The sequence below is a fragment of the Falco rusticolus genome, chromosome 2 (assembly GCF_015220075.1).
Source record: "Falco rusticolus isolate bFalRus1 chromosome 2, bFalRus1.pri, whole genome shotgun sequence".
NCBI classification, from domain to species: domain Eukaryota; kingdom Metazoa; phylum Chordata; class Aves; order Falconiformes; family Falconidae; genus Falco; species Falco rusticolus.
In genome coordinates, this window is record NC_051188.1 from 18,820,189 (window position 1) to 18,835,427 (window position 15,239).

The 15,239-nt window shown below is 39.7% G+C and overlaps 1 protein-coding gene and 1 long non-coding RNA gene across 3 annotated transcripts in view; both read right to left on the reverse strand.

Annotated features, from left to right (window-relative positions):
- Positions 1 to 871: 871 nt before the first annotated feature.
- LOC119143100 lies at positions 872 to 5,923 on the reverse strand. The gene is made up of 2 exons (XR_005102577.1): positions 5,502 to 5,923; positions 872 to 1,582 (listed from the first exon to the last, which is right to left on the reverse strand). It is a non-coding gene; the product is annotated as an uncharacterized LOC119143100 (long non-coding RNA).
- A 2,944-nt stretch (positions 5,924 to 8,867) lies between these two features.
- Positions 8,868 to 15,239, reverse strand: part of RDX (radixin) — a 41,492-nt gene continuing 35,120 nt past the window's right edge. The window contains exons 11-14 of one of the 2 annotated variants that reach the window (XM_037376967.1): positions 14,400 to 14,560; positions 13,322 to 13,414; positions 12,259 to 12,501; positions 8,868 to 11,271 (exon numbers count right to left, since the gene is read on the reverse strand). In XM_037376967.1, the coding sequence (XP_037232864.1) occupies positions 11,107 to 11,271; positions 12,259 to 12,501; positions 13,322 to 13,414; positions 14,400 to 14,560 (662 nt within the window). In that variant the 3' untranslated portion in view covers positions 8,868 to 11,106. The remainder of the gene's footprint in view (positions 11,272 to 12,258; positions 12,502 to 13,321; positions 13,415 to 14,399; positions 14,561 to 15,239) is intronic. The other variant, XM_037376966.1, reaches the window with a different exon arrangement.

Below are 15,239 nucleotides of genomic sequence, written 5' to 3' on the forward strand. Positions count from 1 at the left end.
GCCAGTCCCCCAGTCCCGGTGCTGGCCCAGACACGCAAAGGCAAAACAGCCCCTGAAATCCCACAGCTCTGGATTTTGTGTTCCTCTTGAGCATCTGGAACCCAAAACGTCATCCACCAGGGGCTGAGCCAGGGTCTCGCTTCAACTGGTGGTGCCCTAGTGTAACCCACCACCAGCTAGAGGCAGGGGAGGCTTCCTTCTGCACAAGCCCTGCAGAGCCGGGGGCCTTCAGCAGGAGGCTGGCCATGACCCACAGCCCGCCCTGCCCACCTGCAGTCCTGAAGGATCCAAACCCTGGCAGGATGGAAAGCCCACAGCCCCTCCTCCACCAGCCCAGGTGGAGGGCTGTTCCCCACCAGGGCAGGAGGCCCAGCAGCGAGCACTCAGGCAGCATCCCGGTTCAATGGGAGGCTTGTGGAGCCCTGAGGCAGCTCCCTCGCCCAGCAGTTAGCAGCTAACGATTCTGCTCATAACGCTTCGGCAGCCGTTGCTTCACATCTAAGTCCTCTGACTGATCTGCCTGCACAGTTCCCAATGCAGGAGGCCATCGTGCAAGAAGGCACCGCAAGGGACACAAGTGTTTCCAAGGTTTGGTATATTCCCATGGGATGCTAGCTGAATTTGGGAATAATTCAGGTGCCCATCTACTCAAGTACCAGATTCCTTAATTACCATCTCCCATCTTTTCCTTGAAGAGCGATCCATTCTTTGCAAATAAAGCCTCCCATGGCTTATCTGATCACAGCACAAGACGTTTACCTGGAAACTCCCCTTTGGATTGGTGCCACATAATGAACTTCTCAGAGAACTGAAAAGCTATTTCACTAGCAACAAGCAACACCGATCATCAAATGAATAGTGATTCTTTGGATTAACGTTAAAACCCATTTATTCAGGCTTTTGTGCAGGGTGCACAACTCAATGCAGTTACGTATACACAGTATGAACATCCCAATAGCATACAAAAAGGCAAGTAGCAACGGGTGCTTACACTCGAGATGTATGTACAGACATTAAATTGGGAGTTTTACATTAGAAAATTATCTGACACTATTCATGTATCATCAAAGCTATTAGAAATTGTGTAGAAAACCAATAAAACTTGGAAAGTATCTACTCTTACTTCACTTTACCCAGGCTGGATATAGAGTCAGGCTTCCCACACCACATCATTTCAGGCCAAAGTCTGCAAGATCCCCAAGCACTTTGAAGAGTCACACCACCTTTCACTCTAGCACATCCCATTACGTGTTAAAGATTAACATATTAGTATTATTTCCTGTTTTTTCTGAGAAGAACAACAGCTCAAACACTTCAAAAAAGCTAATTTTCTCCTGGGGAAAGACAACAGAGGAATGATTTAGAGAGACCATGACAGAACGAAACATTAACAAAATGTTGTAATGGCACTTCCTGGTCCTTTCAAAAAACTCTTCGCGGACCAGGCAGCACCTAATTTAAAGCACTGTAAACTGTCCAGATTTACAGAAGCGCAATAGCAGGCCTTGGCAGACCCCAGGTCTTCTGCTGATCTTTACCTTGTTCCTATCCTAAGGGCTGCAAGAGATCGTACTTTTGTAACCTGCACAAAAAGACACAGAGAGATCAAGTAGATTTAGCAAAAGGATACTACACAGAAACAATAAATAGAAATATGCAGCAACATCATGAGAGCTACACTTCACTCCCTGTAACTACTCTGAATTTCATTTCTGACTGAATTTCATTCCTAAGACGTTGGCAGAATGAGGGAGCGTGAGAAAAAGAACGATTTAAGAAACATGTGGTTCTTGTGGACAAGGCCTCCAAGGACACCCAGAACCCATCTCCATTGTCTTACAGCTTGAAGAGCAGGTCCAACTCTCTTTAACTACTCTTCTATCCCAGAGTCAAATTCTTGCACATACCAGTACAGTTGTGATGCTAAATTTTATCATTATAAAGAACCTAACCTACAATCCACCCAGGGAGTAATTTTAAAGGACTAATTTGCTAATGCAGACAACGTAAACCACAGCCAAGTACGACACTGGTAAGACTGCGTTAAAACTGCTCCCAAAGGTGGCTGAAAGAAGATGTCTTGTGCATAAATACAAACAATATAGGACGTATTTGTAGAACATTCAATCACAGCCAATATGACTTCAGCCAGCTCTTCTTTTTAGCACAGCACATGTGCCGATTGCTGTATTAAGCTCTGGGGGTTAATTTATTCAGTTTGTTGCCTTGCATGAGCCTTTTGGAGAAAAAGGTGAGGACAGCACAAAGAATCTCTCTAAAATTTATCTATCTCCTAAAGTTTAAAGTTCTCTGGTGGAAGTTTTAACAATGAGTCAAAATTTACTTCGGTGAAAATATGTTTCAAAAATCCGTATTTTCCATGTTGATTTTTATGAAAATTCATTGTTGAAGTGGCTTGAAAAATATTTTCCTTTTGCAGAATTACTTCCTTAAATATATTTTGAATAGGCAAAAAATAATCAGTATTTTAAATTCAGCCTTCCTACGGTGTGAACCTCTCTCATTCCGATTGTTTTAGAGAAACACTTCAGCTGTCAGTATTAATAAATCAGAATTTTATTCAAAAGGAAACAGGAAAAAGACTTAATAACCAGATTCTCTTTGTCATTCAATAAGCATAGGGAATTAGTTCCCATTTGAAAGAAACAAGCCCTCAACAGCACTTTTTTACGTTTAGGAGTGCAGCTACAGCCCGTCACACATAGGAACACTAAGTCAAATTTTATACCACAGCCCGTGACCCACACAAATCATTTTCTGGCACAGAGAGTCAGTAGGAATTGCCAGGGCTTGAGCGTAACCAAATAAGCCGTGTGGTTAAGATTTAGGAGCACTTAAACCCACTCATGTCTTAAAAGTCTGACAGCAATTCCAGGCCAGGGGCGGGGAGGAAAAACAGGCTTCTGGCAGCAAGTAAAGCTGTAGACTGGGAAGGTACCACTGAAACCAGTAAAATGCTTCCTGGTACTGAGAGATCCCCAAAATAAGTTTGCAGGAGGATAAAAGCAAACATGCAGGTAAATAGATCCAATTTTGATATCAAGGACAAAACTGAATCATACTTACTGTGCATGCTGTAATATTTTTTTAAAAAAATTTTAAACGCAGTTAGCTTTCAAAGGCCTTATTTCTAAAAAAATATTCAATGTCAAAGTTTATATAAAAACAAGTAGTGACTTGTGCATTTTGCTTTAATACAGCCATTGCAAGACCCAATGCCACATACTGTATTAGAAATCTCCAGTTTACCCATGCTATATAAGAACGTTTTTATATACACATGTGTGTATATACGTATATCAATTACCAAGCTCAGTTAAATGCAAGGCTAATTATAATACTTTTCCCCTCAGAAAACAGTTTCATCCACTAAACTCCAGACTGCAAAGCTAGTTGCAGTGTCACAGGCAAAACATAATTTTACAAAATCACTGGGGAGAAAAAAAAAAAAGGCATTTTAACCCTTAAATTGACAGAATAAGCCACAACAGAAGTAATTCAAGGAAACACGACTGAACAAAGAAATACACAGTATTCTCTTCTCCAGTGGTCGCTAAAGAATCCAGCAAATGTCAGTCAATAAATAATGAAAAGCCTGGTGAATTTTACCAAAGTACTTTGCTACCATAAATTTACTTTGAGCAAAGCCTGCGTTGCCATACGTAGCTGCCTGCCTCTTGTTTTCACCCTGTAGTCTTAAGTAGTCCACTAATGCAACCTATTTCTTTTGGTAAGTCTTAAGGCTTAGACTTTTTTCCCTACAATGTTTTAAAACTAATAATTATGCAACATCTTCCTTCCTTGTGTTAATTTGCATTCTCATACTGAAACAAAGTTATTTAATTGCATTAAAGCTCTCAGCGATCTAAGCTGAAATCTATTTTTCAGATTAAATACATGGCATGACACACTAGGCAAGGACAAAAAAAGCCCAAACAAAAACCAAAAGCAAAAAAACGCCAGCAGCAGTAAAGTGAGACGTAAGAACGCGTTCAGAGACTGGGAAAAACATGTATGAAAAGGGCCACCCAAAGCATACAGAAGCCGCTGCTAGAAAGAAGATTCTGCAGACTTTCTTTTCATGGCTGTGTATGAACAGAGACTGATATGAGATCTTTTCCCCCCTCACACCTGCTTCTCGAAGTCCGGATGGGCTGAAGAGCCACTGGATACCTAACTCCTTCAAGATACCTGCGATTACGCTATGGAGGAGTTAAGCTTCTGCCAGGGTGATCTGCAGACAAGGTTCAAAGCCAGGCAGAAATATAACCGTAACTCTTAAGTAAGAGTCCACATGAAAAAGTCAACTATTTCATGGTTTTTCTTCTTTTCAGTACTTGTACATCCAGGACAACTGCTGTGCAGAAGAGCAAAGCCATAGCACCATGCAGTGGTGCTCAGCTGCTCTGCCGTCTGAGCAGGCGTAACCACCCCGATCCAGCGCTTTCTCTTGCATAGTCCAGGCAGACAGACAAGCTGCACAATGAAAGTGCAGAATTTCTCTCCCACGTGCTTCCATGGGTGTGTGACCCGGGCTAGGCTCAAAGTTGAACCTCGTGGGTGTAAACGCTGATTCAGATCTCCCCCAGTTTCCTGCATGCATTAACAGATCTGCTTTCTGACATTTCCTGTCCTCCAGAATGCTCATAGCAATTATTAACTGCTAAATACAGTTATTTCCTCTATAAGCTGGCATATACTATGCATGCCCGATAAGAAAGCGTGTAGCCAAAATTAATCCAAAGATTATTCTAAAAAGTAGCAGTAATCATTCTAAATTTAAATATGGTCAGTTAGCTGGCTTTGCTGAAAACAACAATGTAAGATCCCAAACGCAAAAGAAGAAAGAAGAGCAGCTGTGTTTTCACATGGTTCAGAGAAATACAACAAGCGGCACCGAGCCACAAGATGGATGCCCAAAACTCTGTTTGCAAGAGAAGAGATTCAAGAATTCAAAACGTGAATTAAATTGAAGAACTATCAAGGATAGGAAACATGCACCAGAAGTGCCAATTAATGATACAAAGATTTCTTAGTATTTTTAGAGATTTTTCTGATGTGTGAACAAGCTTGCTGTCCTGTCTCAAGTCCGGAAACGCTGAACCTGCTCACTCAAATGTAAACAAATTTGTTCCCAGCAATAAAGGCAGCAGCGGCAGCATCAACTGGTCTGTGTATTCTGGATGTAACCCTACGCCTTCTCAACTTACTTTGCTAAAGACCTAAGTGCACTCAGCAGAAAAGTTTTCAGCCTCAGACCCGATGCAAATGAATCTATTTCTGGCAACACAACTGTAATTACCATATTCATAGAGATAATTAATTAATCAGAAGTGCTGCTTAAATAAAGGTAAAGTGCAATTATTTCAACTCATCAGCACAATGTATTCTAAGAAAACATTTGAGATGGTAGTTAACCATGTACTGGAAGCTCGGTTTAGCAGAATATTACTGAAGTTATAGGTTAAGAAGTTAAATACCGTATCAAGTTTAACGAAGAAATCAAGGGTGAATAAGAAGCATGAAAGCTGAGGCTGCGGGGAGCTGCAGACTTGATAAGAGATCCAGCGGAGTTCAGTGTACGTGGTCATGGAGCCCTCTATGCAGTTACTGTTTCACATGGGTTTCGCGTTGCTGGAACAAGCAGCCGGCAGCTAGAACCTCGCCTGTACACAACTCTCATCAATGCAGAGATGCTCTTGGGCAAAACTATCAGACTCCAGAGGATGTCTTCTGCTGAAGTTTAATAAGAGTTTAGTATACAGAGGCCAGGCTGGGTCCACATGGCCTTAAGAACTCCAAGACCTTTCACTATTGAGCAGCAGGCTTTCTAAAAGCCTTCAGCTAAATATTCAGATAGTAGCAACTCCTCTTGCATAAATAAGAGTTTAAAAGCAAACAAAACAAAAAAAAAACCCTAAACAAACAGGCAAAAAAAAAAAAAAAAAAAAAGAAAAGAAGCAGCAATGCAATTGTCCTACCTCTGACCTCGATCTCTTTTCACCTGACCCACTTATCCAGAGCACAGGGAACATTAACTCTTACACACATGTGCATTAGGAATATTTGCACCAACCAGGCCGCCTCCTTTGATGTGCATTTCCATCTCCCCTCATTTCTTCCGCTGCCTAAAGCCTACTGCTGCGAACAGAAACTCTTTGACGCGTTATTTACAAAAGCCAATAAAAACAACTAATGGAGGAATCCCAACAATTCGAAATGCTCCGTTTCCCTTCACTAACTTAAACTTTGTCTTTCCCTGAACTATGAGCTGTGTGGGCATAATCTATCTCTTCCTGAGTACCTATAGAGTATTGCAGCCACTGCTGCAAATATAGCGGTCCCTTCTTGTGAATAAATGTGATGGTTTGGGACTGGAGGTTGGGGGGCAGCAGAGCAGGCAGGCTCTTTGGGCTTTGGTGAGTCCAATTTATTCACATAAACGAAACACATACATTTGACATGTCAGCAGCCTCTTCGCATGGAAGGGGGAAAAAGCAAAACAAGTTGAAGTTTCTTTAACTGCACTCCAAAGGAGCAGTTTATCAGCTCGGAGTCTGCAGGTAGTAAAGTGAACACAAGTGACAGACACCGTGAATCAAACCAAAATCGGGTAACTGGCCTACGCCTATAAAACAGGGCTCACCTCTGTGAAATGAAAAGCGCAACTCCCTCCAGCAAACTGACTGCTCAATTTGCTGAACGAATTACTGGTCACACACGGTGAATTTACGGATGCTGCAATAGTACACTGAACAGGAGTTCTCAACACAAGTGAGTAAATGGGCCAGTTAAGGATTCTAGCTTACCACATCTGTGTTTTGGTTTTGTTTTGCTTGGGTTTGGGGTTTTTTTCTTCCTCCTTACAGCCTTCTACCATTACTTTTCACCATTACGCCATCCCTTTCAGCCCTGAGCCCCTTCTTGCTGCTGACTGGGTCCCCAACCTGGGAAAAGGACCTGTCACGTAAAACTCACATGCTTGCAGACCAGTTGGTTGAGGCAAGAATTGGCACTGGCCTGCTCAGCAGAGCAGAGGGACACACCACCTGGCAGATGCCCACGGTGGCCAGCCAGAGCCATCTCCTAGCCACCCACACAGCTGACCAGGCAGCCTGGGATTTCAGCTGGGAGGCAGGTACTCTCCATCTCTAAGCACAAACAACGGAACGTGCTCTGAGGGGGACAAAGAAATTGCCACAGCTTGTATGCTGATCCATTGACACTTACTACATTTTCCACGAAAATCTTATCACCCGGCCAAGATACATTAAGTTGTGTGTATGAGACAACTTCTATTAGTAAGTGAACTTTGCTCTTTGGCAAGGAAGCTTTCAAATTTCTTCTGTTGATATTTTTACTCAGTACATTTATAAGCACTGGCATCAACAACCTCATCCCACTGAGATACATCTTTGTTACAATCCCCAATTCTTGAAACTAATCTGATGTCTTGGAGAACAACTTTTTAGATTATCCACGTGGAAACAGATATAGAAAATGCTTGCATAAAGTTCCTTTACAAAAACAAAAGGTTTTAAAATATAGATCTAAATGATTAGTTCTTTTAAAAACTTAAGAAAACCTATGGAGAAAGTACCTCAATTATAAGTTTAAAATGTTTCATTTAGAACAAACCTCCTTTTTCCTCAGAGGTGCTTAAGCAGGAACAGCCCTAGAGAACATGTTTTAAGAAAGAGGCAAAAAGCACAATAATGCTTTCCAAACTGCGTTTAAAAAGTCAGACATTAATTTCTTTCCATTTTGGAAAAAATAATCTCAGTATACAAGAAACATACTCGAAGAGTGCAACCAACAGAAAAATGTAGGTTTTGATGTGCAGAGGGGACTACTTCAGTGAGACAGAACATCTTGTTTCACATTGAGGCATGTTGGGTGATGATATTAGTGCCCCTGTTTACAAGCCGGAATTATTTTGCATCCTTTTCTCTCCACCTCAAGAGCACATTTTATATAAACCTTTCAAAAGCACTTACCTCGCCTTTTAAGCACAATATTCTGAAATTACATACCTACACAGACGCTCTCTAACAAGTGAGAAACCTCAAATCTACTGCTTCAGCAGGAGGGACTCCAAGAAAGTATAAACTAGAAATATGAATTAAAACATGTACTTGATACTTTTAACGATGCATCATAGCAATTCTGCCATATGGAGTAACAAAAAGAGTCATGTGCTTGTATTGAGTGAAAGGCCAAACAAATACAAGACAGAATGGAATGTCACCTGAGAGGAGATCTAATTTCTGAGAGCTGCTTAGCACATTAGTTTGTATACCTACTTACACAGGACTGTTCCTGCCTTCTCCAAGTGTACTAGACAGGTGAAAAAGCCCATAAACTTGCCATTACCTAAAACATACGGCCATGCATGTATTTGACAGCACGACCCACTATAACGTGCAGCATCAAAAAAACATGTCAAGGTTTCTCGATGCTTTAGACATTGACCTGTTAAACTAAACTTCACTTAACCAGGGGCTAAGCAATATGTAGCAAGTGATTGAAAGTTCTTACATTACCGATAGAGCCCTTACATGGCTGAATTACCCTCTGTTCTCGAGAGACAATTTGCTCTGATGATTCACATCCTGTTTTGAATCAACAATCAATCACCAGTGCTTCCTCCCAGCTGTATGTGGTAATTTCTTAAGCAGAGTACCACCTCTAGGGATACAATTTGAGTATTTTTTTTTATTTCATTCTGACCAGAGCATGAAACAAAAGATGATCAAAATTTGTGTATACTGCTCTGGAAAAAGGCTATTACAGTGTGTTTAGTAAAGCTGTCAGAAATAAAGGGCATTAAATAACAACAATGGACCTCAGAGAAATTAACTGTATCTCTTTATTGTTAACCAATGAATGTTATCCAAAATAGTAGATGTAATTGTAGCTTAATTGTACAACACAAAACATGATGCTAAAGGAAAAAGCATGTGGAAAATTACTTCACCAAGTAATCATTAAATGTATTCTTAGTATTTCTGCACCAGTAAGTGTTCCCAACAGCTGGTGACAGCAGCTATTACCACTTTGTTCATCATGAAAATCCATATTACAAATGGTTGTTCCTGGTTGTTTAGAAAAAAAAAAAAAAATCACACAGCTTTATAAATGGATCTAATCCATTTAGCCCTAATCTAGATATTGTAGATTTATGAACAACAAACTTTACTGCTATTTTTTCCCAACACTGAAACTGATGTATCAGTGTTAGTGCACACTTTCCAGGGAAAAATGAAAACTCACTGGAAGCACAGTATTTCACCTGCCATGGCAAACTGTTCAAATACTTTAGAAATTTGCTTAAGCTTCAGTGTATGAAGCCTATGAAACAAAACCTGTTCTTACAATGCACTGCAAGTAGAAACACTAGCTTCCACCAAGCAGCATTTTGAAGCATGTGCACACCATCCGCACATCAGTCTTCAAGGTCAACCAGATATGTTTAGCCCCACAAACCAAAAATATATTAACGTATCTTTATTTTATTTTCATGATGTCACCCCACATAGCCAATCTTTAACTCTGCAAAATAAAAAAAAAACTCAGTTGAATTGTTCATAAGAAATTTAAACCTATTGTGCATGAAAAAAATGTTTAATAAAATGGCAAATTTTAATAGATAAGTGTAAATTTATGAGTGCATAATATCAAACAGAAGAGAGCTGAACCATCCTCAGAGAAAGCAGGGTTCTTCCACTGTAGACATTTACTAGAGTACTGTAACAAAAGTAATAACTGCAGTCCACGTTAACTGTAAATCTAAAGTTCAATTTCTAAGTTAAGTTTCTCAAAAAAGTATTTTTTTTTTTCCAAGAGGGAAAGGACTTATTAAACAATGATCTGATATCATTATGACAATTACAATACTAGCTTCACTGAAAACTGAAGCTATGAACACTTTTACTTCAATTCTGGGAACTTTCATTTTGTATTTGGAAACTTGAAACCAAATTAACTGACATCCACATCTGCACCCCTCCCAGGAGATAGTATACCAGTGACACATTACAGCTTTAAAACACAAAAGATGCTTTTACAATTTAAATTCATAAGGCAGTTAAGACAGTATTTAGCACTATAAATCCATCTTAAAGTAAAACAAAATCCTAGGAATAAAGGCTCCTAGCATTCTATGATATCACTGTGTAGCGATAAGTCAATTTCAAACAGTTTTTTTCATGGTGTTTGAAGGACCAGTCATCATGTACATAGTAGTGAGGTAGGATACTGTCCCCTCCCTGGGACTGATGTTTTCATATGCTCCCTTGCCAGAAAGGTCCAGGTCTCTCTACTGCAAATAAAATAATTACAAGCAAATAGCACATGAAGTTTTGCATTTTTGTTTTCCTTTGCTGCATTAGAACGTTTTGCACATCTGTAAAGGATCACCTAGGAAAAGCAATACTTATTCAAGCCTATCGGCAGCCATGCGCTGCCCACAGGTAGTGTTCCATTTAAAAATATTTCCTGGAACTACCACCTGCCATCCAGACCTTTGTGAACAGGCAGGCAAAGAAAACCATCAATGATGACAGGACATGAAACACCAAAGAATTTCACTTGGGAGGAAAAAAACCATAACCCACAAAACCACCAAACCTAAAAGTCAGCAATTTCAAACTCTTAATGGTGTAGCTACATCGAAAAATGTAGTTTTAAACTTCATACTAAAATAGCACCTATCCAGTTTAGGTTCAGTTCCATTCTTCTATTTCTTAATTTTTAAGCAATATATACACTTGTCAGTCATTATATACTTCACATCAGTTTCCAAAGGGAAAAAAAGAAAAAAAAAGGAAACAATGAAACTGAAAACATGATTGGGAAAAAACTGCTATCATTCTCCACACCCTCCTCCCCCCCAAGAAACCTAGGGATGACAGACTGCCTTGTGGTTGAATAGCTTTCCCTAAATTTGTCTTCTAGCCACTGTAGTCAAACTGGTATTAAGTGCTTTGGCAAAATGGGGTGCAATCCATCAAATCTGCAAAGGCCTGCTTTTTTCTCTGTTGGTGGTTCAGCTTTACGAGGAACATATATGCAAAGTAACAGCTCTCACATTGCTTCAAACTCATCAATACGCTGCTTTGTATTGCCTTGTCGGATTTGTCGAAGAGTCTTGTACTTATCACGGCCTGCTTTAACATTCTCAGCATGAAGGACATCATTTTGTGTTTTCTTGGTTTCATCTCTGGCTTGAGCCAACTCAGAACTTAAAGCCTGTTGAATAAAATATTTACATTTAAGTGCTTTGACTAATCTTCTAATGGTTCTGGAATTTCTGATAACAACTGTTCTGCAACTTGGATAAGGATTTCTTGAATGCCAACCTATGAAATGCTTGTTGTGCTGTTCAGTAACTCAAGTTGTGAGGTGTATCAGAAAGACTGCAGAGGGAAAGAGAAAACAGGATTCTTTCCTTACGCAAGTGTGGGCATCAAACTAAGAAAAAAACGGCCTCATGCCATAACATCCAAGAAGAAAGGGACTAGCAGGATAAAGCAGGAGAATGACCTTGTTTTTCAATTTCTGCTTGAGTAAAGACAGCTCTTGTTTATCTCCCTTATCCTGTTCAGCAACTGACTTAGCAAAAAGGATATTACACATACCCACTACTAAGATATTGCTGCCAGAAAAAGAAGCAGCTTTGCATTTCTTTTATTCCTTCCCAAACAGACATTTCATAACAAAGCAAAGGGTTGCAACTAACATAGATTATTATACTTTGAGGGGTAAGACTAGTCTAGGAGGAAGTGCTCTGTTTCAAGGAAATGAGATTAATCCAAAATGGGCATAATTCAGTTTTTGCATTTACAACAGTTGTGAATGATTGCAAACACAACAAATACTATTATTAAGCAAGCACCTGTTCATACCACTTCACGAAGTTCAGTATTGAGAAAGGAAGGCATTATGTGTTAACATTTAGTGTCCTGGACATTAAATAATTATTAGAAATGTTTACTGTCCAATGTGACAACATTCTAGTACTTTTAAGCTGTAAAGCACAATCTTACATCCAATCTTTTTATCTGTTCTGCTTCTAGAACACTATGAATGATATTCGTTGGTAAATTAGTAATAAACCTAGTAAATTACAAAAAGGATGTTCCCTTGGCACACTGTAATTTCAATGAGACTTTTGACAAATAATGAATGAAAACCCAAAGCCTGAATTACGTGGATACAGCTATGAATCTTCATTACCTGGAGCTGTTTCTTAACACGTTCATTTTTCTGTGTTTCTGTTACCCGTTCTTCCTCACTCCTGTGATTCATGACACCATCAGAAGACAGTTCTGCACTGGCTTCAGCATTGTTCTCATCATGTTCATCATGTTCATTCTCTGTTGGAGGAATAACTGGCGGGGGAGGAGGTGGAGGAGGAGCAGACATCACAGATTTCAGTTCTTCTTTGGTTTTTTCCAAGTCCTCTTGTGCTGCAAAAGCCTAAATATAGTAAAGAGTATTTAGCATTTTAAAAAATTATTTATGAATTTTCAGAAAAATGATGTTTTCTGACACACAGAAACTGTCCTTTATAAATGACACTACAAGCTTAAGCACTGAAAATTTTTAAATAGGAATGCAGGGTAAAAAAAGACATGACTCAAAACCAGCTGTACTGCCCAGCTATTTCCAGCAGTAGACAAGAGAAGGATGAGAGAGTAGGGCAGTTATACTGATTGCTTTAGAGCGCTCCTAGCCTCCTGAAATTTGAGGCTCGGGGACTTCCTAAATCAAAGGTAATGTCTCCAAATTTCATATTCAACCAGAATTTGTTCATCACTTTTTAAATCTGTCCACACAAGCAGTATTCACATCCCACAGCTAATTGCAGATTTTGAGAAAAAAATACTATTTTGCTTTAAACTGTTGTCCAGTTGCCTTTGATGTGCCTTTGTTACTGTTCTGGTTTGTCTTTTCACCACGACTCATGATTTTATACACCACCCCCCTGAGGTGTTTTCTTTTCCAACACAAAGCTCCAACCGATTTCATCGCCATACATAAGGAAACCATTTCAAATCTTTGACCATACCTTTGATGAGAATTTCCCCCCATCATGACTATTTAATATGAAGAAATTAGCTAAATAGAAGTATAGGCTGGCTTCAGTAGACTGGAGAACAAAAACCTTTAAGAAAGGCTTCTCTGAAGCCTACGGGGAAAGGGAGAGATTCAACCCCATGGACTTCCAGTGGGATTTCCATGCTCATTTCCCTTAGTTTCTTTGAAGTTCTGACTTCACACAGCATGAGCTCATTACTTTGTGCTGCCATTCTGAGGCTTCCTCTTCTTTTTTTTTCTTGGCCTCCTCTAGAAGTGCAATCTTGGCAGTGAATTCAGCAAGTTCTGCTGCCTGAAACAAACAAATCAAATAGAAGTTTTAATTTGGCATCATTTTGGTTGTGCAGTGGAAGAAAGCAGAGCCTTTGCTGTGATCCGACTTGAAAAGAGTACCATCCATCACTTCTCTGCTAAAAACCAAAATTTTAAGCATACATGACAGAGGGAATGAGTCTATAACTCTTGCCAGATGGAAATAAGTCAAAAAAAAAAAAAAAAATTGTCTTTGCACTTCCAAAGCCTGGTGGAAAAGAGCAAGCTGTAGTTACAAACCAGCATTTAGGGCTATTTCAGTTTAATACAATTTTAATAGTTCCACCAATAAGATTATAATTCTGGACCACATTCTCAGTATTATTAAGCTAAATCTTGCCTTCAGAATTGTGTCCTACGTTTACAGAAAATCGAAAGCTGTTTTACAGTTGAGAAATCATTTGTTCTATTTTCATGCCTTTCTCAGTTATTACATGCAAATCTTGATTTAGAAGTAGTCTAGCACAGAATTTGAGAAGATACTGTAAATGCTGGAAACAGAGGCAAAAAACCCCACCCACTGACCCCCCAAAAAACCCTTCAAAACCCCAAACTACAGTGTCACCAACTCACCACCACCACCACCACCAAGCTTCAGAACAGACCTGCCTCAGAGAACAGGCTTCCCAGTGGACTGCAGAAGGAAGCTACTCTTGTTCTTAGCTGAATAAGCCTGACACTATTAGAAGGAGAATGTAATAAGTGTTGTCACTCTGAAATGTCCACTTCATTTAATTTCCTACAGCTCTGGGGTTCTATTTTTTACTTGCAAAAACTGGCAAATCCAATGCAGTTTTCTAAAAAAGTTCTCATGACAATCCGTAACAGTATTTTCCATACTTTTACATGTGTTTCAATATGCTTAGCCATTTGACAAAACAGATATAATCAAGAATAAAGGCTAAATTCTCAATTATCTTTTCCAACTTGTTTCAAAAGGTTTAAATAGGGTTAAAGCTTCTTACTAGCTGCTCCTGGTTCTTCATCTGATCAGCTGCCTGCTTGGCTAGAGCAGCTTTAGCTTCCTCAGCTGCTCGACGCTCTTTTTCCAGCCGCTCTGCTTCCTCTTTTGCACGCTTTCGTTCTTGATCCAGTTCTAGAGCTCTCCTAGTCTGCTCCTCTAGCTCTGCCAAAAGGAACGTTTGCAGATAAGGTATTACTACCTAGCTCTTCCTCATACATAACACAGATAACAACTGTAACACACTTAAAATAACGTAGAAAGATGACAAAGACTTACAAGGCTGCCTCAAGCTATGAAGAGCTGTTGAGCATGTTACCTGAAGCTATGCTCTGTGCTTGATTCCCTCCATCCCCAGCAAGACATACTTTGGATATACTTCATCTCACCTGACAGTTATCACAGCCCAGCATTTCAGAAAATTAATCACCTCACTGATAAAAGTAAACACCCAAATACATGTACATGTATTTGTACGTATATGCACATATGCCCTCACTCTTACTACTAAGGAGACTTTATATACATTGAATCATACTCTTTCAGTAAAAGAGCAAGCCCCTCTTCTATTCTATTGAAATGCCTGACAAAGACTCCTTAATGCAACTTAGGCAATTTAGGCACGTGCCTCCAGCACAATGGTCTAAGACCCATTGGAAGGGTCAGAAAAACTCTGTAGAACAGAGCCAAAAAGATGCAAACAGGAAAATTTCAGATCAAGGGAGAGATAATATTTGTCTAGCTGCCTGGTTAGCAAAATACTGCAATCTAAAGGGCAGAACAACCTTGAGTGAAATAGGACGTAGTAATAATCTACCAGTTCTGCAAGGTAAGATTTGCACAG